Source organism: Myxocyprinus asiaticus, chromosome 5 (genome assembly GCF_019703515.2).
Source record: "Myxocyprinus asiaticus isolate MX2 ecotype Aquarium Trade chromosome 5, UBuf_Myxa_2, whole genome shotgun sequence".
Taxonomy (NCBI): Eukaryota; Metazoa; Chordata; class Actinopteri; order Cypriniformes; family Catostomidae; genus Myxocyprinus; species Myxocyprinus asiaticus.
In genome coordinates, this window is record NC_059348.1 from 53599021 (window position 1) to 53624923 (window position 25903).

General features: G+C 39.5%; 1 protein-coding gene across 1 annotated transcript in view; it reads right to left on the minus strand.

Moving 5' to 3' along the window:
- The window catches only part of LOC127441448 (homer protein homolog 3-like), a 52057-nt gene that overhangs the window by 12719 nt on the left and 13435 nt on the right, over window positions 1-25903 (minus strand). The window contains exons 4-7 of the mRNA XM_051698896.1: window positions 11310-11441; window positions 11019-11126; window positions 6463-6596; window positions 47-203 (exon numbers count right to left, since the gene is read on the minus strand). Of these exons, the coding sequence (XP_051554856.1) occupies window positions 47-203; window positions 6463-6596; window positions 11019-11126; window positions 11310-11441 (531 nt within the window). The remainder of the gene's footprint in view (window positions 1-46; window positions 204-6462; window positions 6597-11018; window positions 11127-11309; window positions 11442-25903) is intronic.

A 25903-nucleotide genomic window follows, 5' to 3' on the forward strand; every position in this document is an offset into this window, starting at 1 on the left:
GCTATACTGATTGAAGTGGAAACAGAGATAATGTTTATAGTTTCACCTGGTCTCGTAATCTATCCGTCTCCTCTTGATATGCCGACAGTTGTTTCTTCCACTGTTCAACATTAGTGTTAGCCTCATGCAGTGCAGCCACAAGTTTAGCGTTACTGTCCTGTAATGTGAAGAACTCTGCTTCAAGATTTATCTCACAGATGGACCTGCAGAGAGAGAATACATTTTTATATATTACCTTCTTTTAACATGTTCTTTTTACTTAATTAATAATCATTTAGCAGATATTTTAAAGCTTCAACCCTCTGTTCATCAGAAAGTATATATATATATATATATATATATATATATATATATATATATATATATATATATACATACATACATACATACATACATACATACATACATACATACATACACACACACACACACACACACACACACACACACACACACACACACACACACACACACACACACACACACACACACACACACACACACACACACATATATATATATACACACATATATATACACACACATATATACACACACACACAGATATATATATATATATGTATATACATACATAAATTACACAGATCAGCCACAACATTAAAACCATCTGCCTAATACTGTGTAGGTCCCCCTCGTGCCACCAAAACAGCACCAACCCGCATGTCAGAATAGCATTCTGAGATTATATTCTTCTTAACACAATTGTACAGAGCGGTTATTTGAGTTACCGTAGACCAGTGGTTCCCAAACTTTTTACAGTGGCGTACCCCTCCAAACATTCAACATCCTTTCGCGTACCCCCTCTCTAACGCATAGATAACATTCACACAATGTATTTTGAAAATATGTATATTTAACAATTATTTTGTAAAACAACTCCCTTATATTAAACATGTTATTTTTGTACATTATGTTAATCATATACATATTGAATAAATGGCTTACCGATTGAGATGGGTATGCTAGATATGATATAACTGTATAACTTGAAAACTCCCCCTTCATCGTGTCACGGTACGCATGAATAGCGTTCGGTTCTGTGCCTGGAATTGAGCATCATTGCAGGTACGGTTTTGCCGGCCGACTTCGAGCACTGTGGTTAAGAATCTGTGCAATTGCGTGGTCAGCTCAAGGTGCTTTTTTATGTCACAACAGACACTTTAGCAAGGTTGAGCTCATTTGCTAAAAAAAAAATCATGCAACAATGGGAAAACAGGTCTCTCGTGTGCGAGCAAATGTGAGTGAAATTTACTGCGTGTAAATGTGGAAAATGATTTGGCTGCATCGGATGTCTGACACCTGTCAAAGCTTATGAACTTATACCATCAGAATCTAAACTACCTATGCATCTAACCTTAAAAGCAAATTACATATTAAACTGCGAAAAAACAAACAAACAGACAAACTAAAATCATGGAAGACAGACATGTGCGAGTCTGTTAAAACAGTAAAGTATTAATTTTACTTGCTATCGCTACGCTACATCACCTAGCAGTGTGCTGGGCTGGCGAAAAAAGATACTTGTGTGACGCACGACACATGAGTAAATGCATTTTTTTAACCACAAAAGATAGGGTTATTTCATTGCATATTTATCTGACCTTCATGACACAACCATTTTGGTGTTTCTACACTAGGGGGCACACAAAATTATTTTTGCCAGTGAGAAATTCATGCAATTATCTAATCAGCCAATCGTGTGGCAGCAGTGCAGTGTATAAAACCATGCAGATACCGGTCAGGAGCTTCAGTTAATGTTCACATTAACCATCAGAATGGGGAAAAAATGTGACTAAGTGATTTGGACTGTGACATGATTGTTGGTGCCAGATGGGCACTTGGGTGATGGGTATTTGAGACATGAACCATTTGTACATCAAATGGGTATTTGATGTACAAAACAAGCCCAGATAGACTTGTGATAGAAATCAAGTATTTTCCAATCTATGTGAGGAGCATTTTAATTACCACAGAAGCATGGCAAGTCTTAACTATCACCAAAAGCAGAATGAGAAGCATGGAGTTCAAAGCGGTGTTTAACTCTGGCATTGCCGCCCTGACGTGAATCATGAACGCTGCTTCACAATTGCTGTAGGTAAGCGGATAGCCACAGTCTACCAGCAGATTAATATTGTGGAGGATGAGAGTTTAAGAGATTTAATGCCCCTGGCAATGAACATACAACCTATGGAGTAACTTTTTATTTCCATTAGTCAAACCCCCACTTTGGGAAACGTTTAATGTTACTTGAATTGGTGTTATTTTAGTGTATTTCTATCTTTATACTGTGGAAGGCTTCATTTGGAAAATGTTAATAAAGCATTATATTGTAACATATTGTTTTGTTTTCTTTCCTAAGATGGAAATAAATGCATTTTGACAATAATTTCTTTTTTTAAATATGTGATTAATCACGATTAACTGCAAAAAATGTATGCGATTAATCACGATTAAAAATTATAATCGATTGACAGCATTAATTTTAACTTTCTATAAATATTCAAATTCTACATTCTATCAATTAATATTGCCAAAAGTCTGGAATAATGTACAGATTTTGCTCTTATGGAAAGAAATTGGTACTTTTATTCACCAAAGTGGCATTCAACTGATCACAATGTATAGTCAGGACATTAATAACATGAAAAATTACTATTACAATTTGAAACAAATGTTCAGGACTTCTTAAACTACTTCAAAGAGTTCTCATCCAAAAATCCTCCACTTGCAGCAATGACAGCTTTACAGATCCTTGACATTCTAGCTGTCAGTTTGTCCAGATACTCAGGTGACATTTCACCCCACACTTTCTGTTGCACTTGCCATAGATGTGACTGTCTTGTCGGGCACTTCTCACACACCTTACATTCTCGCTGATCCCACAAAAGCTCAATGGAGTTAAGATCCATAACACTGGTGTTGAGCGGGTAGAATTCAATGAAGCTGTCAGCTGAGGACATGTGAGGCGTCTATTTCTCAAACTAGAGACTCTGATGTACTTATCCTCTTGTTTAGTTGCACATCTGGTCTTCCACATCTCTTTCTGTCCTTGTTAGAGCCAGTTGTCCTTTGTGTTTGAAGACTGTAGTGTACACCTTTGTATGAAATCTTCAGTTTTTTGGCAATTTCAAACATTGTATAGCCTTCATTCGTCAAAACAATGATTGACTGATGAGTTTCTAGAGAAAGCTGTTTCTTTTTTTGCCATTTTGACCTAATATTGATCTTAAGACGTGCCAGTCTATTGCATAATGTGGAACTCAAAAACAAACACAAAGACAATGTTAAGCTTCATTTAACGAACCAAATAGCTTTCAGCTGTGTTTGATATAATGGCAAGTGATTTTCTAGAACCAAATTAGCAATTTATCATGATTACTCAAGGATAAGGTGTTGGAGTGATGGCTGCTGTCTAGATTTGATCAAAAATGACTTTGTTCAAATAGTGATGGTGCTGTTTTTTACATCAATAATGTCCTGACTATACTTTGTGATCAGTTGAATGCCACTTTGGGGAATTAAAGTACCAATTTCCTTCCGAAACAGCTAAATCTGTACATTATTACAAACTTTTGGCCACCAGTGTATATCATGAAATTGTACATATATTAGTGATATGGAGCTGTCACTGTTTGAAATATTGTGTACAATTTACAAGAGTTTACATTAATTTGAATAAAAAGCGCCAGTCTAGAGCTACAGGGTGATATGGCTGCTGACAAATATTCAACTGGCTGACTGATTTCTAAAAGCTAAATTTTAGCACTTTAAGGACCTTGTGCGAACCCTTGTAAATAATGTAGAAAAAAGCAAGAGATTTTGATGTTTGATGGGTCATTTCATTTATGATCACATGGACAGAAAACAATGCTGCAAATTCCAAAATTTCAGTAGTCAGTACCAATAACAATGAATTTTTAGATTCTCGATACCACAGCAAGAACTAATATTAACTATATACAGTACATAATACCTCACAAAGACGGGAACTTTGAATTACCTAACTATCACACCTGCGACCCCCACACCCCCAAAATGGTTTGGTCCTCCCCAGTGTTCAAGACATGGTTACGGCCTTGCATTAGGGCCACGGTTTTCAAACTGGAAGGCGCGCCTCCCCAGTGGGGTGCCAGAGCATGTCAGGGGGACCTGGAGATTGATGATAATTTCACCAAGTAAAATAAAAAGATATATAAATACAATAACATTTTATTGGGAAGATAAATTAAAATTATTGGCATAATGGACCATAGTCCTGCTTAATAGACCATAGCTCTATGGTGTTATAATATTGTTAATATCGAGAGCACAACATGCATATCATGCAAGAGCACATCCATGTACTGGCTGCGCCAGCGCGAATCTCTCCACTCGCACGCAGACAACTCTCGCTCAAAACTGGACGCATGCTCTCAAATAAACTACGCTGCTCTATGACAAGCCACACAGCTCTGCCTCTGTTCATTCATATTCTGCTTCTGCAGATGTGTTATATCAAGGGAGAAATGATACCGCATCATTAGGTTGGTAACTTTTTTTTAATTTAGAAAATGCAGGAGGGCCTAGGTAGTTCAGTGGTAAAGACGCTGGCTACCACCCCTCGTGTTCGCTAGTTCGAATCCCAGGGCGTGCTAAGTGACTCCAGCCAGGTCTCCTAAGCAAATTGGCCCGGTTGCTAGGGAGGGTAGAGTCACATGGGGTAACATCCTCGTGGTTGCTATAATGTGGTTCATTCTCGATGGGGCGCATGGTGAGTTGAGCGTGGATGTTGAGCGTGGATGGCGTGAAGCCTCCACACGCGCTATGTCTCTGTGGAAATGCGCTCAACAAGCCACATGATAAGATGCGCGGATTGACGGTCTCAGATGCGGAGGCAGCTGGGATTCGTCCTCCTCCACCCGGATTGAGGCGAGTCACTACGCAACCACGAGGACTTAAAAGCGCATTGGGAATTGGGCATTCCAAATTGGGAGAAAAAAATAAATACAAATGCAGCACAATATGATTAAATTTGTATTGTAAGAATTATATTCTGATGCTTGCTGACAATGTAAGTGACGTGAGTATATAAAACCATAAATTAAACATGTCACGACTGACATCTTCTCTCACCAAAATGGAATATAGCTGCAAGTTAATCTAAGGTGCAGAAAATAAGCGGAACAAAATCACGTGTCCATTATTACGAGTTCAACATGATATCAGGTCACGTGTCTTCATGTGTTTGTAACAAGTACAGTTTCACACTGAGACAGAGATTGGATCATGTGCTGCGAGTTTATCACAGATACTGTATAGGCTTGAAACATTTATGCTAATGCATCGTCATGAGGACAAACAGGTATTTTTAATAAAAAATAATGCCTGACGAAGGTCGAGTGACTGAAACGTTGCTTTGCTACAGCTTGTATACGACACACCTATCATTTACTTCTCAGGTGTGCGAGGTTAGCTGTTCATTAATAAAAAATAATGCAAAATACAGTTTCATTTTATTAACAGAAACATTTATAGCTGTTAATCACGCTTCAGTGTTTAATGCATTGGCCGAATGAGTCTGTCAGACTGAATTAAAGGTTACTGATCATCATCGGTGAATTGCACCAACACCTGAAATATGATGTATTTTGATAATATTACACTAGAAGAAAATACATGATAAAACTTCAAATAAGTGGCCATAATGTACCTGCTGTCTTATATTTAGACATTTATTTTTTTACATTTAGCATAGGCTATCTTATTTATTATTTACTTTGCTATTGTAAAGGCCTATACAACATTATTTTATGTTTGTAAATCTGACACATTTATTATTTTTTTTTTTTTAATAATCACCAAAAATTGGGTGGAGGGGGGTCAAGGTGGTGTGCGGTCTTGTACATTTTCTCAGAGGGGGGCTTACTGTCCAAGACTTTGAAAACCCCTACATTAGGGTGATTAAATCCAAAACTGCCATTATAAAAACCCATAGGAAAATCACGAGGGAACCCTTGGCTTGAAAATGCTAATTGTCTTTTGTGTTAGCCAATGTGAGTCAAACTTTGATTGTTTAGAAAGGTAATAGCAGCACCCACTTCTCTACAGTTTGAGGTATCATTCATATCAGTAGCACAAAAGTTAAAAATCTAGGCTGTAATTTTGAAACAACTCTTAAGTGAAGTACCGTTTGTAGAAAAGTAATGGTAATGCTTGCCTTAGCAAACACCACTAACATAAAAAAACATATTCTGGAATTTTGTCCTTAGAGATAACACTTTCACAAATAACCATGATGAATCAAACCAAATGTAATGTGAATTTAACAACCATTCAAAAGGTAAAGTGGTATTTTACAGGCCCTTCCAGGCAGGAAGAGAGCTATTATGGTGTGATAAATGGATGTTACACACTTTCATCTAGTGAGAGAACATGCAAACAGGAGGCGCGGTATCATCTTACCCCTCCGAGAGCATCTTTTTAATGCGCTCCTTTTCTGAGGACAAAGTGATATCAGCGCTCTGACTCCTGAAGAGTTTGTCCTCCGGACCATTCACACACATCACCGGAGGAGACTGTAGCTCATCAGACAGATCCTATAACACACACACACAGTTATCAAACACATCCAGACACACATTTACAGCTCAGCATGTCACTGACTCACACTGGCTGGTTCTTCAAACAAGACTGGCGAGGCTTTTAACACAGACAACAACCATTTCGAACTTCATTTTAGTGGATTTCAAACAAACAGGCCAGTGATGCAATTATCATAGTTGTCACAGTGCATTCAAGTTTTATCTACATCATTTAAAGCACTACAGGTATGAAATGTAATTAGTCTTATATGGTGTAGGGAGAAAACCTCTCTCACGTGTCATTATGACCTGATTTATTTGCTCCTGCAGTGGCAGATGATGCCACAGGATTCACCGTGGGAGCCACTCGATTGTGCAGCTCACGGGACACGTGATGTGTGTGGTAAAGTGTGATAAAGCACAAACCCCTTTTCTGCATCTACCCCTGCTCAACGCCACAGCGGGCCGACGGGACGAAGCTATCCGGGATTAGATGTTTAAAAAATGTAGCAGCCGCATAAGTCAATTTGAAAGCTCATGCGAGTAAATGCGAAACTCACCTGTGAGAACTGACAGCGTCCAGTTTGAAAGCATTGAGACAGAATGAAAATAGATTCACATTTACATGTGTAGATCTGCACTAAGAGCACAGGCTGTACTTTGAGAGTGCATGCTTCCACACTTTTTGAATAATGAATTGCCATGATTTTTCCAAATATTTAAAAGTACTGGATAAGGATTTTAAAAAAATAATTGGGAACACCTTACAAAATATTTTGATGTATTAAAATTAATAAATGCATTAGGGATCATGAACTAGCAATGAATATGTGGCAGCGGGGGCGTGGTCAAGCATCTCTCCGGAGAGAGAGAATTACAGACAGCTGTGCTGTGTTTTTAGTTGTGTGTTTTTGGTTGGGTTTTTGTTTAATAAATTATTATTTAAGTTGTCAAGCCGGTTCTCGGATGCGCCGTCGCGTGGTCCTCGATCACTACTCCACCCTCTCAGGCGGACTGCAGCCGCTCCTCCCCGGGCGGACCGGAGTCAGACCTCCGACCCCCAGCGGACAGAACGCCCCTCCGCGTTCCCGGCGTCCCGTGGGGACTCTCCTCCGCCCCTGGCAGCGGCCCTACCACTCCAGGCGGTCGGGGAGTCACTTCCCTCCTCCCCCCCGCGGACGGCGGTCTTCTCTCGACCCCTCCGCGTTCCCGGGGGACGGCAGGGCACTCCTCCGCCCCCGGCAGCGGCGCTCCCCTGGGTGGACGGCAGTGTCGAGGACTCTGCGACGGGAATCCCTCCTCCTTCCCGGGTTTCGGCACCAGTGTAAGGGGATTTAGAGGAAAGGAGGAGGCGAGAACCGGCTTGACAACTTAAATAATAATTTATTAAACAAAAACCCAACCAAAAACACACAACTAAAAACACAGCACAGCTGTCTGTAATTCTCTCTCTCCGGAGAGATGCTTGACCACGCCCCCACTGCCACAGAATAATATTTGTAACACTATCTATTACTCTTAATGTTAATTTATGTTAGTATATGCATTTCATTTATTTGTATAAGTTGAAATGAACATAAACTAAGATTTATAAGTACTGTAATCATATTGTTCATTGTTAATGTTAAACTCCATTTGAAGAAATATCATCACCCTAAACCAAAATAACCCTAAGTCACCATAATCCCAACCCCACCTTAACTGTCTAGTTAATTAATGCTAAGAAATACAAGCTTATGGATAAGTGTTAGCAAATCACTTTATGCGTGAATCTCACAAAATCATGTCCAAAACGATTTTGCATCAAGAAACTGAAGCCTTTTTCTTGCACTGACATTATTTTTACAATTAAGGTCATTTTCACACCAAACTCTCATTATGTGTATTGAAATGTGTTACTTGTGAGATTTTTGGAACCCCCATTATTACAAACAGTGATTCTCATTAGATGATCTTTACTGTAATCAGTTTTGTAATGTAATATATAACAAATATACTGTTCTGTTATATACATATACTGTAAAATGATATCAGCATAAACTGCATTAAAGGCTGATATACAATATGATATATTAAACACAAGAAATGATACATCCTTTACAATTTGAGTACACACACACACAACACACACACACACTCAATTAATTTCCATGACTTTTAAAAGCATGCAAATCACAACTGTAAAATTCCCTGACCAAGGGAACCCCAAATACATGACATGAAAAAACTAAACCAAAGCAAATTGTGTGAGAAATGTGTGTGAAATTTTGTTTTCATCAAAGGTGAGAGGTGTTTGCCACTGTGACTGGTAGTTCGCATTTTAACAGCCTATTGACCTGAAAAGACAAACACTTCCACATGATATGAGATGACAGACGCTGGTGGAGGGAGAGAGAGAGAGAGAGAGAGAGAGGGCAGGACAGCAGAAGATAATTATATCTCTGTCCTAGTTCTCCCTCACTTCCCAGTGCGATGAGTGACCCAGCTCATTCCATCCCTCCCTCCCTCTCTCTCTGTGTGTGTGTTCTGAGGTGGCTCTTGGATTACAGTACCCCGTTATTTACCACAGCACCAGGAGGAGGATAAAATGTGTCATGTACAGAATAGAAGCAAAACTACATTTATATAGGTAACATTTCTGAAGAAAATGTGAATTGTACTTGCCCATGAAAAACTCAAATGCTAAGTGTTCTGGGTGATTTCCAGGGTGTTGCTATGTGGTTGCTAAGGTGTTCTGGATTGTTGCTATGCTGTTGCTTGGGGGTTGATTAGGGTGTTCTGGGTGGTTGCCAGGGTGTGGCTCTGCAGTTGCTAAGGTTTTCTGGGTGGCTTCAAGGGTATGGCTCTGCATTTGCTAAGGTGTTCTAGGTGGTTACCAGAGTGTGGCTTTGCAGTTGTTAAGGTATTCTGGGTGGTTGTTTTGACATTGCTTGGGGGTTGATAAGGGTGATGTGACTGGTTGCCAGGGTGTGGCTCTGCAGTTGCTAAGGTGTTCTGAGTGGTTGCCAGGGCGATGCTATGCGGCTGCTAAGGTGTTCTGGATGGTTGCTATACCGTAACTGTTTGGGTGACTGAGATCATTGGTATGTGGTTGCTAAGGTGTTCTGTATGGTTACCAGGGCATTGCAACGCGGTTGCTAAAGTGTTCTAGGTGGTTGCCAGAGTGCAGCTATGTGGTTGATAAGGGTGTTGTGGGTGTTTGCCAGGGTATTGACATACAGTTGCTAATGTGTTGTAGGTGGTAGGCATTGCTATGCGGTTGCTAAGATGTTAAGATGCAAGTAATTGCCAGAGTGTGGCTATGCAGTTGCTAAGGTGGTCTGGATGGTTGCTATGCTGTTGCTTGGGGGTTGATTAGGGTTTTATACCTGGTTGCCAGGACATTGGTATGCGGTTGCTAAGGTGTTCTGGGTGGTATCCAGGGCATTGCTATGTGGTTGCTAAGGTGTTTTGGGTGGTTACCAGGGCATGGCTATGAGGTTGTTAAGGTGTTCTGGATGGTTGCTATGCTGTTGCTTGGGGGTTGATCAGGGTGTTGTTGCTGGTTGCCAGGGCATTGCTATGTGGTTGGTAAGGTGTTCTGAATGGTTGCCAGGGCATTGCTATGTGGTTGCTAAGGTGTTCTGTGTGGTTGCCAGAGCGTGGCTTTGTGGTTGCTAAGGTGTTCTGGATTGTTGCAATGCCGTTGCTTGGGGGTTGATATGGGAGTTGTGGGTGGTTGCCAGGACATTGATATGCAGCTGCTAAGGTGTTTTTGGTGGGTGCTAAGGTGTTCTGGGTGGTTGCTAGGCCAATGATGAGTGTTGCTATGTAGTTACTAAAGTGTTTTAGTTTTAGTTGCTCTGCCGCTGATTGAGGGTTGTTTAGGATATTGTGGGTGGTTGACAGGGCATTGATATATGGTTACTAAGGAGTTCTGATTGACTGTCAATGCGTTGTTACAGTATGTGGTTTCTAATGGTGTAGTGGTTAAAGATGTTCTGATTCTTTGCTACAAGATTACAGCTGTGTCCCAAATGATGCATAATACACTATGCACTTACACTATACACTTTGCACTTGGACAAAAGTGTATGAATTTTGTATAGTATTAGTATAGCATTATATAGTATAGTATTAAGTGTAATATTGTCTCCAATGGAACACTAACGTTTTTTTACTACATGGAAGCATTCGTTGTTTTACAGCTGAAGAAAGTGACCCTTCAAACGCACGCAATGTGTTGCCTCTAGCTTTAGCATGTTAGCCAAACCCAGTCCAACACTTATACTCCGTTATTTCGGTTGAAGTAGTACATCATCAGGATATCATTGCACTCATTGCATTTTTAGTGTGAACACAATATTCAGACGATGTACACTACAAAATGGCATAGAGCAGTGCAGAAGTATTTAAGATGCGGCTTATATAAGTGTTTGTGTTGATATGATGGCATACCTGAGGAGCTGCGATACCTAGAGCTGCATTGCTCAACTCCATCTTATCCTGCGACTTCTCTCTGGCCATCCGTGCAGCTTCCTTTGCCTCCTTAAAACGCTCTGCAAACTACAACCACAAAATCATAACACTCGTAATGCATTACAATCAAATGGACACTTACGCAAATACACACTGATGCAAGCACATATGAATGAGTCATCTGTGTAAAAGCTAAAAAACATTTTATTTCTCATACAGTATGTTGTTTATTAATCCATCTTAACTTTATTAGCCTTCAAGGAATAGAACCTGGTGCAGCTGCTGCTCTGTGGCGAATCCGAGGCCATACACAGTGTTTGCTCTGCTGTCTGCCCACTGACCGAACTTCTGAGACGTCTTCGTGAATGTCATGTTATGAGTGATGGTGCTGTTAATGATGGCCTGCAGAGAGAGAGTGACAGTCACACAAAACTGTAAGAAACTTAGGCTTACATGTAATATTTTTCAGGTTCAAAAGTTAAGCTCTATATACATCTTATGTATATACAGCAACTGGTTACATTTGATTAGAACTGTCAACAAAATCATAAATCGTGTTTACAGTAATACGCTTACAATGGAAGTCTATAGGGCAAGGCAATGTACCAAGAAAAACTTTAAAACACAGTGTGTTTAAATGTACGCTGATAACGATATTTAAAAAAAATAAGATTGCTAGAAACCCATGTTTACATGAGACTTCAATCAACATGTTCTCTTCTTTTGATGTCAAAACGTAAGCAGTCATGCACATAACACTCCGGTAAAAATGGTGGTAAAGGAATGCGAAATCAGCCAATGAGCAAAAATCAAAGTGTGCTGATCGTTTTTTTGTTTCAACCGTTTATGACCTTACGCCGGTGAAGGAACACTGTTTAATCCATTTACATAATCACACGTGTTGTCGGCTTATCAGTCATAAGGGTGTTGTGACTAGTTGCCGGGGCATTGCTATGCAGTGCTACGGTGTTCTGGGTGGTTGCCAGGGTGTGGCTCTATAGTTGCTGTAGTTCTGGATGGTCAGGAATCGGTGTAAGATCGTGCATATAAACGCACTTACTGTTTCGAGAAAGTGCATCAGTGTAAACATGATTTATGCTTAGTTTTACAGACTGCCCATATTATTTTCTGCGGTAATCAACAGCATGTCACAAATAATGCTACGTCAGTATTAAATAAATATACTGCAGTAAAAGTTCTAAGGTGTTCCATGTGTAGCTTTAAAGAGAATATCAGTAATAACTGCTATAGTCTAGACCCTTAAGTAAAGGAAGTAATCTTTCCGGTTATCAGTCTGGCTGGAGCCAGAGTTATGATCAAATCTAATAAGCGTAAGAGAAGATCTTTAGTAATCGAGTAAGGTGTCAGACGGTTTATGTTCAAAGCTTTACATACGGTCAGAATATAAAAAAAACGTCAGATGATTCTAATGAAAAGCATAACAAACCACTAAATCTGTACAAAGATGCAATCAGTTTATACCTTAAAAATATGATGCTCACAAAGGCAAAATAATAGTGGATCATACAAATGACTGCAGCGCAAATCATTACAAGTAAAGCATGCATATTTCAACTATACATTTTTTTAAAGACTGGATTTCATGACACTCTGCAATGACCTCAATGATTGAAGATCTTTTTTATATGTATTAAATCTTCATGCAAATTATTTTTTTAATTAAAAACAGGAATGACTAAAAACAGATATACACTTTGATATATACAGTATATATATATATATATATATATTCACACACACACACACAGTTGTGCTCAAAAGTACCTGTACCCTGGTTGAAATTGTGCAATTTTGGCATTGATTTTGAAAATATGACAGATCATGCAAAAAAACTGTCTTTTATTTAAGGATAGTGATCATATGAAGCCATTTATTATCACATAGTTGTTTGGCTCCTTTTTAAATCATAATGATAACAGAAATCACCCAAATGGCCCTGATCAAAAGTTTACATACCCTTGAATGTTTGGCCTTGTTACAGACACACAAGGTGACACACACTGGTTTAAATGGCAATTAAAGGTTAATTTACCACACCTGTGTCTTTTTAAATTGCAATTAGTGTCTGTGTATAAATAGTCAATGAGTTTGTTAGCTCTCACGTGGATGCACTGAGCAGGCTAGATACTGAGCCATGGGGAGCAGAAAAGAACTGTCAAAAGACCTGCGTAACAAGGTAATGGAACTTTATAAAGATTGAAAAGGATATAAAAATATATCCAAAGCCTTGAAAATGCCAGTAAGTACTGTTCAATCAATTATTAAGAAGTGGAAAATTCAGGGATCTCTTGATACCAAGCCAAAGTCAGGTAGACCAAGAAAGATTTCAGCCACAACTGCCAGAAGAATTGTTCGGGATACAAAGAAAAACCCACAGGTAACCTCAGGAGAAATACAGGCTGCTCTGGAAACAGACGGTGTGGTTGTTTCAAGGAGCACAATATGACGATACTTGAACAAAAATGAGCTGCATGGTCGAACTGCCAGAAAGAAGCCTTTACTGCACCAACGCCACAGAAAACCCGGTTACAATATGCCTGACAACACCTTGACATGCCTCACAGCTTCTGGCACACTGTAATTTGGAGTGATGAAACCAAAATAGAGTTTTAAGGTCACAACCATAAGCGCTATGTTTGGAGAGGGGTCAACAAGGCCTCCAGTGAAAAGAATATCATCCCCACTGTGAAGCATGATGGTGGCTCACTGATGTTTTGGGGGTGTGTGAGCTCTAAAGGCATGAGGAATCTTATGAAAATTGATGGCAAGATGAATGCAGCATGTTATCAGAAAATACTGGCAGACAATTTGCATTCTTCTGCACGAAAGCTGTGCATGGGACGCTCTTGGACTTTCCAGCATGACAATGACCCTAAGCACAAGGCCAAGTTGACCCTCCAGAATCAGAATCAGCTTTATTGCCAAGTATGCTTACACATAACAGGAATTTGTCTTGGTGACAGGAGCTTCCAGTGTACAACAATACAAAAACAATAAAAAAAGAGCAGCATTACATAGATAATAATAAAAAAATAGTTATACACATATGTACACACTCACAGAGACACACACATACACATACATAGTGCAATCTAATACAAATCTGTTATCTGTTATGCACAGTGCAAATACAAATCTGTTATGTACAGTGCAAATGTTTTTTTTTTCCCCAGAGGAATGAAATGGCAGAAGAGGTTGGATGTGTTGGATAAATATTAAAAAAAGACTAAACTGTGTATTGCACATAGTTGTTGCTCAATGGGGCAATTTAACTGTTCATGAGATGGATAGCCTGAGGGAAAAAAACTGTTCCTGTGCCTGATGGTTCTGGTGCTCAGAGCTCTGAAGTGTCGGCTAGAATGCAACAGTTCTAAAAGGTAGTAGGCAGGGTGAGTGGGGTCCAGAGTGATTTGTACAGCCTTTTTCCTCACTCTGGAAGTGTATAGTTCTTGAAGGGGGGGCAGGGGGCAACCAATAATCCTCTCAGCAGTCCGAATTGTCCTTTGTAGTCTTCTGATGTCTGATTTCGTAGCTGAACCAAACCAGACAGTTACTGAAGTGCAGAGGACAGACTCAATGACTGCTGAGTAGAACTGTATCAGCAGCTCCTGTGGCAGGTTGAATTTCCTCAACTGGCGAAGGAAGTACAACCTCTGCTGGGCCTTTTTCACAGTGGAGTCAATGTGTGTCTCCCACTTCAGGTCTTGTGAAATGGTAGTGCCCAGGAACCTGAATGACTCCACTGCTGCCACAGTGCTGTTTAGAATGGTGAGGAGGGTCAGTGTTAGGGTGTTCCTCCTAAAGTCCACAATCATCTCCACTGTTTTGAGCATGTTCAGCTCAAGGTTGTTTTGACTGCACCAGACAGCCAGCTGTTCAACCTCCCTTCTGTATGCAGACTCTTCGTCATCTCTGATGAGGCCGATGACAGTGGTGTCATCTGCAAACTTCAGAAGCTTGACAGAGGGGTCCTTGGCGATGCAGTCATTGGTGTAGAGGGAGAACAGAAGTGGGGAGAGCACACATCCCTGGGGGGCACCAGTGCTGATTGTACAGGTGCTGGAAGTGAGTTTCCCCTGTCTCACAAGCTGCTGCCTGTCCGTCAGAAAGCTGGTAATCCACTGACAGATAGACGTGGGAACAGAGAGTTGGTGTAATTTATTCTGGAGTATAGCTGGGATGATGGTGTTGAAAGCTGAACTGAAGTCCACAAAAAGGATCCTTGCATATGTCCCTGGTCTGTCCAGATGTTGCAGGACATGATGCAACCACATGCTGACTGCATCATCCACAGACCTGTTTGCTCGATAAGCAAATTGAAGGGGGATCTAGAAAGGGTCCAGTGATATTCTTCAGGTGGGCCAACACCAGTCTCTCAAATGATTTCATGACCACAGACGTCAGGGCGACAGATCTGTAGTCATTAAGTCCTGTGATTTTTGGTTTCTTTTTGGGACAGGAATAATGATTGAGCATTTGAAGCAGCATGGGACTTCACACTGCTCCAGTGATCTATTGAAGATCTATGTGAAGATGGGGGCCAGCTGGTTAGCACAGGATCGAAGACACGCTGGTGAGACGCCATCTGGGCCTGAAGCTTTCCTCGTCTTTTGTTTCCGAAAGACACAGCTCACATCATCTTCACAGATCTTAAGTGCAGGTTGAGTAGCAGGAGGGGGAGGAGGGGGGTTGCAGGAGGTGTTGGTGTTTGTGTGAAGAGTGGGTGTGGGGTGTGAGATTGGGCCTTTCAGATCTGCAGTAGAACACATTCATGTCGTCAGCCAGTTGTTGGTCCACCACAGGGTTGGGGGTAGGAGTCCTATAATTTGTGAGTTGTTTCATGCCACTCCACACTGATGCAGGGTCGTTAGCTGAAAACTTGTTTTTCAGCTTCTCAGAGTATCTTCTTTTAGCCAATCTGATTTCCTTGTTCAGTGTGTTCCTGGCCTGATTGTACAAGACTTTATCCCCACCCTCTTTATCCTCTCTGGCCTGATGAAGCTGCCTGAGCTCTGCTGTAAACCACGGTTTGTCGTTGTTGAACTTTAAATAAGTCCTAGTAGGAATGCACATATCCTCACAGAAACTGATATATGATGTTACAGTATCTGTGAGCTCGTCCAGGTCTGTGGCTGCAGCCTCAAAAACACTCCAATCCGTGCAATCAAAGCAGGCTTGTAGTTCCCGCTCTGCTTCATTGGTCCATCTCTTTACAGTCCTTACTACTGGCTTGGTTGATTTTAATTTCTGCCTGTAGGTTGGAAGATGAACCAGACAGGGATCAGAGAGTCCCAAAGTTGCTCTAGGGACAGAGCGATATGCATCCTTTATTGTTGTGTAGCAATGATCCAGTATGTTCCTGTCTCTGGTGGGGCATGTAATGTGCTGTTTGTATTTGGGCAGTTCACGTGTGAGATTTTCTTTGTTAAAATCCCCAAGAATAATAATAACTGAGTCCGTGTATTGTTGTTCCGTGTCTGTGATTTGATCAGCCAGCTGTTGCAGCGCCACATTCAAACATGCGTTTGCCGCAATATACCCACTAACCAGAATGAACGAGGAAAACTCCCGCGACGAGTAGAAAGGCTTACAGTTAATAAAGAGTGCTTCCAAATTAGGACAGCACATCCTCTTTAACGTTGTTACATCTGTACACCAACTTTCAGTGATGTAAAAGCATGTTCCACCGCCTCTCATTTTCCCCGTTAACTCCGCAATGCGATCCGCTCTGAACAGCTGGAAGCCCAGCAGATGTAATGCGCTGTCCGGAATGGCTTCACTCAGCCAGGTTTCTGTGAAGCACGATGCAGCAGAGGTTGAAAAGTCCTTGTTTGTGCGGGTGAGGAGATGTAGTTCGTCCGTTTTGTTAGGAAGAGAATCACAGGATGAATGCTCGGCAGCGTTGTTTGAAAGCCCCGCCGATGGAGTTTGACCAGCGCACGACTCGTCTTCCTCGCCTGCGTCTCCTGAAAAACAAAGCCGCGCCTCCAATTAAAATGTCTAGCAAAACGTCCGAATATTCAAAAACCGGGAAAAGACTGTCTGGTATAAGCTGTCAAATGTTCAGCAGTTCGTCTCTGGTAAAAATGACTGGAAAAAGATTACTAAACACAGGACAAACAAACAAAAACAACAAAACAATAGGAGCGCTCCACACCGAGGCGGCCATCTGCGGTGCCATCATGTGGTTACAGCAGAAAAAGGTGAAGGTTCTGGAGTGGCCATCACAGTCTCCTGACCTTAATATCATCGAGCCACTCTGGGAAGATCTCAAACGTGTGGTTCATGCAAGACAACCAAAGACTTTGCATGACCTGGAGGCATCTTGCCAAGACGAATGGGCAGCTATACCACCTGCAAGAATTTGAGGCCTCATAGACAACTATTACAAAAGACTGCATGCTGTCATTGATGCTAAAGGGGGCAATACACAGTATTAAGAACTAAGGGTATGCAGACTTTTGAACAGGGGTCATTTCATTTTTTTGTTTGTTGCCATGTTTTGTTTTATGATTGTGCCATTCTGTTATAACCTACAGTTGAATATGAATCCCATAAGAAATAAAAGAAATGTGTTTTGCCTGCTCACTCATGTTTTCTTTAAAAATGGTACATATATTACCAATTCTCCAAGGGTATGCAAACTTTTGAGCACAACTGTATATTATATATAAATGATAAAATGTGCAATCCAAAGATATTCATGCTCATAACTGGGCACATAAAAAGAGGATTAGGCTGGGCTAATTTGAGACTTAAAAATCTGGTTCCCCTGTATTTTAAGGACGTTTTATGCATAGTATTCCAGAAAAAATGGAATAGCTTCAATTCACCAATTATAATATATATTCATGCACATTTCAAGTTGTTGTAAAATACCCAATAAACACACACTAGGGATCAGCCAATATTTTACCACTTTTTGTGATTTTTGAGTAAATATTCTGAAAAATAAGTTAATTTTAGCTAGTGTTATACCATTATATGGACCACCTTGTTTTTTACATACTGGCATTTGGAATGAGCCATTGAAAAACTCATATCATCTGACCACAAAACAACATCAATTAATTCTCTATTAATGTGCCAACCGTAAACAGTCTACAGTTTTAATTATATTTCCTGGCAGAAGAGTGAAATGTGATATCAATAAATGTACATTTTTATTGAACATTGGTGTCTAATTGCTGATGCTGCCATTTTTAAAAGCAATATTGCATGCATTACGGTGATATTACTACAGTAAAACAAAAAAAAAAGATGTTATTTAACACTTGGCATCTCAAGGTTTATAGTCTCTCTATATTGACTGAATGAAAATGAATGAAATCTGAATTATGTGAATGAAAACAGTTTAAAGTTTTAAATACCTATATAGAACAACACAACATTCCATGTATAAAAATATATTAAAAAATAAAATAATTAAATAAATAAAATATAATAATCCCTCCCCAAAAGCCCTCCAAAAATGCCAGATATTTGCCCCACTTTCCCACAAACAAGTCCAAATTACCCAATCCTCTAGACACCCCTTCTTCAAAAGCTGCCACCCTCCCCATCTCCGCACACCACTCCAGAAATGATGGCACTCCGTCCGACTTCCAACCCCTTAAAATGACTTGTCTGCCAATCATAACGCTTGTCAGAACCTAATTTTTTTTTATACATTTTATAAAAATATATATATATATATTTTAATTTTTATTTAAAAAACAAAGGCAGTTAGTTACAGAATCACCCATTTCAAACAGATCCAAATGTGCATAATGTATTACACACAGGAAATAATATCTCAAACTGTACATCTGTTAAAACCTTTATTTGTACAGTCTCGGTAAGAATACATGATAATACCTAAAAAACAACCCAAATAAAAGATTTTCTTTGGGGTTTTAGGTTTGTCTCAAAATCATCTAATATGCATGAGAAATGATCCAACATTCTTACATTTGGCAAAACATTAAAGCAACGAATGGTGCAGCATGCAGATAAAACAAGACTCATTTTGTTCACATCAGAATATTCAGTTTGTAATCTCTGTTGTTAAAATGTGCAGTCACAACAGAATGAATGAGTCTGGATTTTCCTCTCATAACTGAGTATGAATATACAAAAGAGCACAACAATCTTCATGCAAACAAATGTCTTTAATATTATAAGGGTTTCCTTTTTCATTTTCAGGCTCATTGAGAAAGAAGAGAGAGAATTACTGTCTCTGATAAAGACCTGAATAACACGGCAAACATTTTCAGGCCACAGTCGAGAACAAAGATGCATTCATGGGCCGATATTAAAAAAAGAAAACAACCACTGGCACATTTTAACGTCCATTCATTCATTAAATCAACGTTCTTAGGCACACCACTGAAAATGGCAATGCGCTCTTTTGAGATACTCTCATATAGATAGATATGAGATCATTTATTTGTCCTCAAAGAGGAAATTTGTTTCCATCGTTAGAGCAGGGTGGGGTAAGATGAGCCGGTTTTTCTTTCTATAACATAGGGCCATAGAAACAGGACATCTAAAAAAAAAAAAAAGTGGTCCAATATATTTACGACTTTATGTATAAAAACAAAGTCGTAAAGTCATTTTCTTCACTGCCATGTAGAAACTTCAGTTTGACTTTCAAAAAACAGTTTGTGGCATATAAAACACTTCACACTTTTCTCAAGAGCTCCTCTCGATCACAGACAGCTACAGTAGATATTATAGGCATGTGCTCAGATAACAAAAATCATGCACAGTTTGTTACATAATGGGTGGCTCAATTTACCCCACCGGCTCATCTTACCCCACTCTTCCCTACTTGAAGGAATAGTTCACCCAAAAATGAAAATTTGCTGATAATTTACTCATCCCATAGAACTTTATTTGTCGACTGGAGTCGTGTGGATTATTTTGATGCACCCTAAATATGCATTTTGGACCGTCAAAACAATGGAGTACATTCACTTGCATTGTTTAGAGGAGGAGGCCTGAAATGAAATCCTAAAAATCTTAAATTCTGTTTTGATGAAGAAAGAAACTCAAATATTTTGGATGGCCTGAGGGTGAGTAAATTATCAGCAAATTTTCATTGCTTCAAGGTTATCTGTGACCTGCTGCCTTTCCTCCTCAGTGATCAACACTTCCATCTAGTCTCTAGTTGGCCGAGCAGGACGGACAGGTTTGATTCGCCCCATCAACATATATTGATCACCACGACAGCCGCAGGATGCAAGTCATGTTTCTTCAAACTGATGGCTAGAGTTTTTCCTTCAATAAAAGGACTGATTTAAACAGCCTCCTTTCAATTCTTACTAAAAGGCTTGACTAGATGCTGCTTTGTAAAGTGATATTTTACCTCAAAATCTTGAATCGTTCATCACCACCAACAATTGATATTCAGTGCTAATCTCATCAATGAAATGACTTTTGTTGTTTTTGATTATGTCAAAGATTAAAAAAAAAATTAAAAAAAAGATGCATCATGATGATAATCAAACGGTTTCAATTAAAACATACTGCTGAAGAAAATATGACAAGAACAAATAATATTGCAAGATATTAAAAATACACTACCACAGGGGGAGCCTGGGCAGCTCAGTGATAAAAGACGCTGACTACCACCACTGGAGTCACTAGTTCGAATCCCAGGGCGTGCTGAGTGACTCCAACCAGGTCTCCTAAGCAACCAAATTGGCCCGGTTGCTAAGGAGGGTAGAGTCACATGGGGTAACCTCCTCGTGGTCGCTATAATGTGGTTCGCACTCGCTATAATGTGGATGGCGTGAAGCCCGCGCTGTCTCCGTGGCAATGCGCTCAACAAGCCACGTGATAAGATGTGCGGGTTGACGGTCTCAGACGCAGAGGCAGCTGGGATTCGTCCTCCACCACCCGGATTGAGGCGAATCACTACACAATCACGAGGACTTAAAAGCACATTGGGAATTAGGCATTCCAAATTGGGTGAAAAAGGTGGAAAATCCCACAAAAAAACAAAAAAAAAACAAAAAAACAATGCACTACCACAGTATTTTTCTTACTTTAAAATAAACAATTTAAATACTATTCAAATAATCCAATCATAGTATGTTGGGGATTTCCCGTCTTGAGCTGCATTAGCTGAAAGAGATAAACTTCTTTTCAATGAACTTTACTAAAGGGTTTATTACCTCACTTAAACACATCCTATATCTGTTAAATTAATCCACTATATCCTCAAAATAAACGTCATATTACAAATTGAATCTGCACAGACAATGAAGCCAATGAACAGGTGAACTTGAACTATGTTGTGCTAGTCAGAATGCGTAACTTGCATTGTGAATACGCCATTTCCTTAAAAGTGTGCTACATGAAGCGCAATATTCTCAACTGTCTAAACGTGAGGAATTCACAACAGAATAACTTCTAAGAGTAGCTAATACTTCATGAAAATGTATATCAGGAGCACAGGGTTTCAGTCATGCTGTTTAGTCTTACATATAAAATATTAATCTTTAATATGTTTGCAACATGTTTAAATAATGGCAAGTTGTTTATACATTTTTAACATATTTGGTCAAAGTTTGGTCTGTTGCAGTTTGCTAAATGTTTGTTATTTTACACATTAACGGCAATAAAAAATAAATAAAAAAAAAAAAGATATTTTTGTCGACTAAAATTATATGGCTTTTTTTTTTTTTTGCCATATACGACTAAATGATTTTTAAGGATATTTTTGTCAAAAGGCAAATTATGTCCAAAATTAAAGACTTTTAAAAATAAACACTTGATATTTAAGTTACATTTTTCACATTAATATTTTTTGGGGAAAAACCCTGAGCAACACAAAGCATTTGTGAGTAGAAAAAAAGTTCCTCGACTTCATGTCAACAAACACTCCATTATTTCTATTTGAACAAAATGCAAACTCTGAACGAGCTTAGAATATACAGTAAGTCTCTAACTTGTTCCTCACGCCGTTTTTAAGCTGAAGCGACTTGTATGACTCTACGATGAAGAGAAGCAGGAAGTTTCGCACTTGTTGCGCAAAAAGTCCAATGTTAATAAATAAGAAAAGAGTAAAAAAATTGCAATAAATAATCCGTTTTAAAACACTAAAAGAATCGCAATATTATTGTATCACGGCCCAGATAAGGATACAATATCTTAACACAATGTCCCCACGAATTACCACCTCTAGTGGTTAAAGATTCATTCAGTCCGAATCTCTCTGATATCAGGTGTTGGATCACTATTAACCTCCAGTTTGGGGTAAATCCTTTTGTATGGCGTATTTTGTTTCGGTTATAATCACATCTAGTCCATGATCAAATCTAAAAGTTTATAGCAGCTTGCAGTGATGGGGTTTTATTACATTATTGAGTCTCATTTTTTTGTTCCAGGAGTCAGATTTCCTGGCATGTTGCATCTGTGTGCTCCTACCAAATGGCTTAAACTTTTGCAGTATGCAATACTTCCTCTGTACAGTATGCACATTTTCTGTATGCATGGAATACCCGGATGACCTACTACATTTGTCAAAATGTGTAGTATGAAATTAGAGCATGCTTATATTAGTAGTTGTCTACTACTATTTTTTAAATAGCATGTTAGAATACACAATATGCAATGAAAAGCACTTCAGACGGACTACATTGTTGTCACATGACCTCATCCCGTTGCATGTTTCACTAAGCGAGTGGCGTCCAGATATCATCCTGGGAAAAATAATAAAAAAATCGTAATATGGTTATTGGGGTACCATGGGCCATAAAGGGGCCATCTCATGAGGAATCAAATTATGAGGTCATAGTACTATAAAAACATACTGTAAGTTTTAGAATTAAAAAAATCCTCTCCAGCCCAAAAAAAGCATTTGTTTCCACTCTGCAAAAACGACTTGTTTTTGACATAGAAGATAGGAATAATTTTTAATAGCCCCGCCACCACAACATACGTAATCGTCGAGGTGAATTCAAAGAGAGAGAGTGGCTGAGGGACACCAACACTGAAAGTTGCACTATTTTTAGTGTAGTTTGCTTTTAACCAAAGAAAAGGTTAAAATATGGAATAATGGACCCAGACATTGTTGTGTTCCTGGTTGCGTACAAAACTGCATCTCTGCATAACATACTGAAGGATCCCAACGTTAGGAATGAGAGACTTATTCAAACAAGCATCAATGTGGGGGGCCTGGGTAGCTCAGCGAGTATTGATGCTGACTATCACCCCTGGAGTCACAAGTTCAAATCCAGGGTGTGCTGAGTGACTCCAGCAAGGTCTCCTAAGCAACCAAATTGGCCCGGTTGCTAGGGAGGGTAGAGTCACATGGGGTAACCTCCTCGTGGTTGCAATTAGTGGTTCTTGCTCTCAACGGGGCGTGTGTTAAGTTGTGTGTGGATCGCGGAGAGTAACATGAGCCTCCATATGCTGTGAGTCTCCGCGGTGTCATGCACAACAAGTTACGTGATAAGATGCGCGGATTGACGGTCTCAGAAGCTGAGGCAACTGAGACTTATCCTCCTCCACCCGGATTGAGGTGAGTAACCACGCCACCACGAGGACCTACTAAGTAGTGGGAATTGGGCATTCCAAATTGGGAGAAAAAACAAAAAAAAAGCATCAATGTGGAAATCGATTTTATTGGCACATTTTCTCTATAGACTCTTTTGAGAAGCTGATTCAGGCATTGCAAAGAAACTTGTAATGAAAGATGGAGCAGTGCCAGCTAAATTGGACACGACAGTAATGCTGTTGCATAACGAATGTAATTCTAATGTTTATTTTGCCTGAGCAGGCCTGTCACAATTATTAAATAACCGTCTGATCACGGTTATTTAAGACAACCGCGATTATTGGACATTCAAATTCCAATCACATTTTAATGACCAGATAAGGGAATTTGAAGCGAATATACTGTATAAATGCATGAACGGACCTTTTGTGTGTTATTCAGTCCGAGCGTCATCGAGTCAAACTGCAGATCAGCTCCTGTCCTGAAGAAGCTTGTGCCAAACTCCCACGAAAATATAAACAAACAAGTATAAACTTTGATAGTGAACGCACAGCGCTCCGGTTTCACTTTAAACGATCATGTAATGGCAAATATTCCTGGTTCATACACGCACACAGATGAGACACACGCTTACTCTATTTCTGTGGAGAGATAAAATGATGAAACGACACCTCAAAGATTTTGCTTCATAACAAATAAGGGCTCAAGGGTTTAATCAGAGCATTAAAATAACGTGTGAAAGTGAAGAAATTAAGAAATAAATATTTTACTATTGCCTACTATAATGAAAATATAATATAAATATAATAAATTACACATAAAAATTACCCATGGGCCTGACTTCACTTTGCTTATATGAATTCACATTTAATACATAGTCTGCTGTTAAAAATGGTTAATAATGTTGACAAATAATACATCTGCATAATTTGTCAACTAGGGCTCAAACGATTAGCTCACAGTACAGGTGCACTCTAAACTTTCCAAACCGATTCAGGTGATGTAGATCATAAAGTATGAGGGAATTATAATGCAAAAAATACTAAATAAGTAAATACAGAAGCACTCTTGTTGTGGAATACAGTAAGTGGAGCCGGAGCTCTTTAAAGGAAACACCCCGGCATTACATCTTAAATGCAGTTATATTTAATGCGTTATAGCTTTATTAAAGTTCAAAAAAATATGGAAGCAGATCATGTAAATAACTATAAACTACGAAACTGGCATTTCTCTGTGCGGTCAGCGTCTCTTCTATGAGTTGTGTGAATGTCCAATAATACTAAAATTAATAATAAAAATTAATAATAAAAAATTAATTAATTAATGTCCCGATCTAAAGGGGAGAGATTGAGACTGCACCCGGCTGATGTACACTCTGTCACGGGACACTCATCCCTCGAGCGCACACGCTTAATGCAGCTAGATTATAACATGATGATTCGAGACATATTGAATCATAATATATGTATTATGGGGTAACCATCGACAACAGACTAAATTTCACAGACCACATCTCAAAGACCGCAAGATCATGTAGATTTACACTCGACAATATCAGGAAGACCCTTCCTCTCTGAACATGCCACACAACTGCTTGTCCAGTCACTTGTTATAACTAGACTGGACTACTGTAACGCTCTTATTGCAGGCCTCCCTGCATGTGCAACTAGACCCCTCCAAATGATCCAGAATGCAGCAGCACGTCTGGTCTTTAATGAACCAAAGAGAGCACATGTTACACCACTCCTTGTCTCTCTTCACTGGCTGCCGGTTGATGCACGCATCAAATTCAAAGCTTTGATGCTGGCATACAGAACAGTCACTGGGTCTGCTCCAGCATACCTAAAATCATTTCTGCGGAGCTACGTGCCCACTAGAAGCCTGCGGTCGGCTAAGGAACGTCGCCTTGTTGTACCAACAAAAAGAGGCACCAAAACACTTTCCCGGACTTTCAGCTTCATCATACCACGTTGGTGGAACGACCTTCCCAACTCCATCCGTGAAGCTGACTCACTTTCTGTCTTCAAAAAACGACTAAAAACACATCTTTTCCATGAGCACTTAACCAGTCATTAAAAAATAAAAAAATAAAAATTTCTGTTGCACTTTATTCTGTTTTGAATACTATTCTGATGCTAGTGAATCTTTGTAATACAGCACTTTTCATACCACTGTCTCCTTAAGATGATTCGCTTATGTTTTCCTCTCTTGTAAGTCGCTTTGGATAAAAGCATCTGCCAAATGAATAAATGTAAATGTAAATATGTGTCACTGTGTGTTACTTATCATGCATTCCTGTTTTCAACAGTTTACAGTGTAAATGTAAAATATAAATGCAAAAGTCATTTTCAGTATT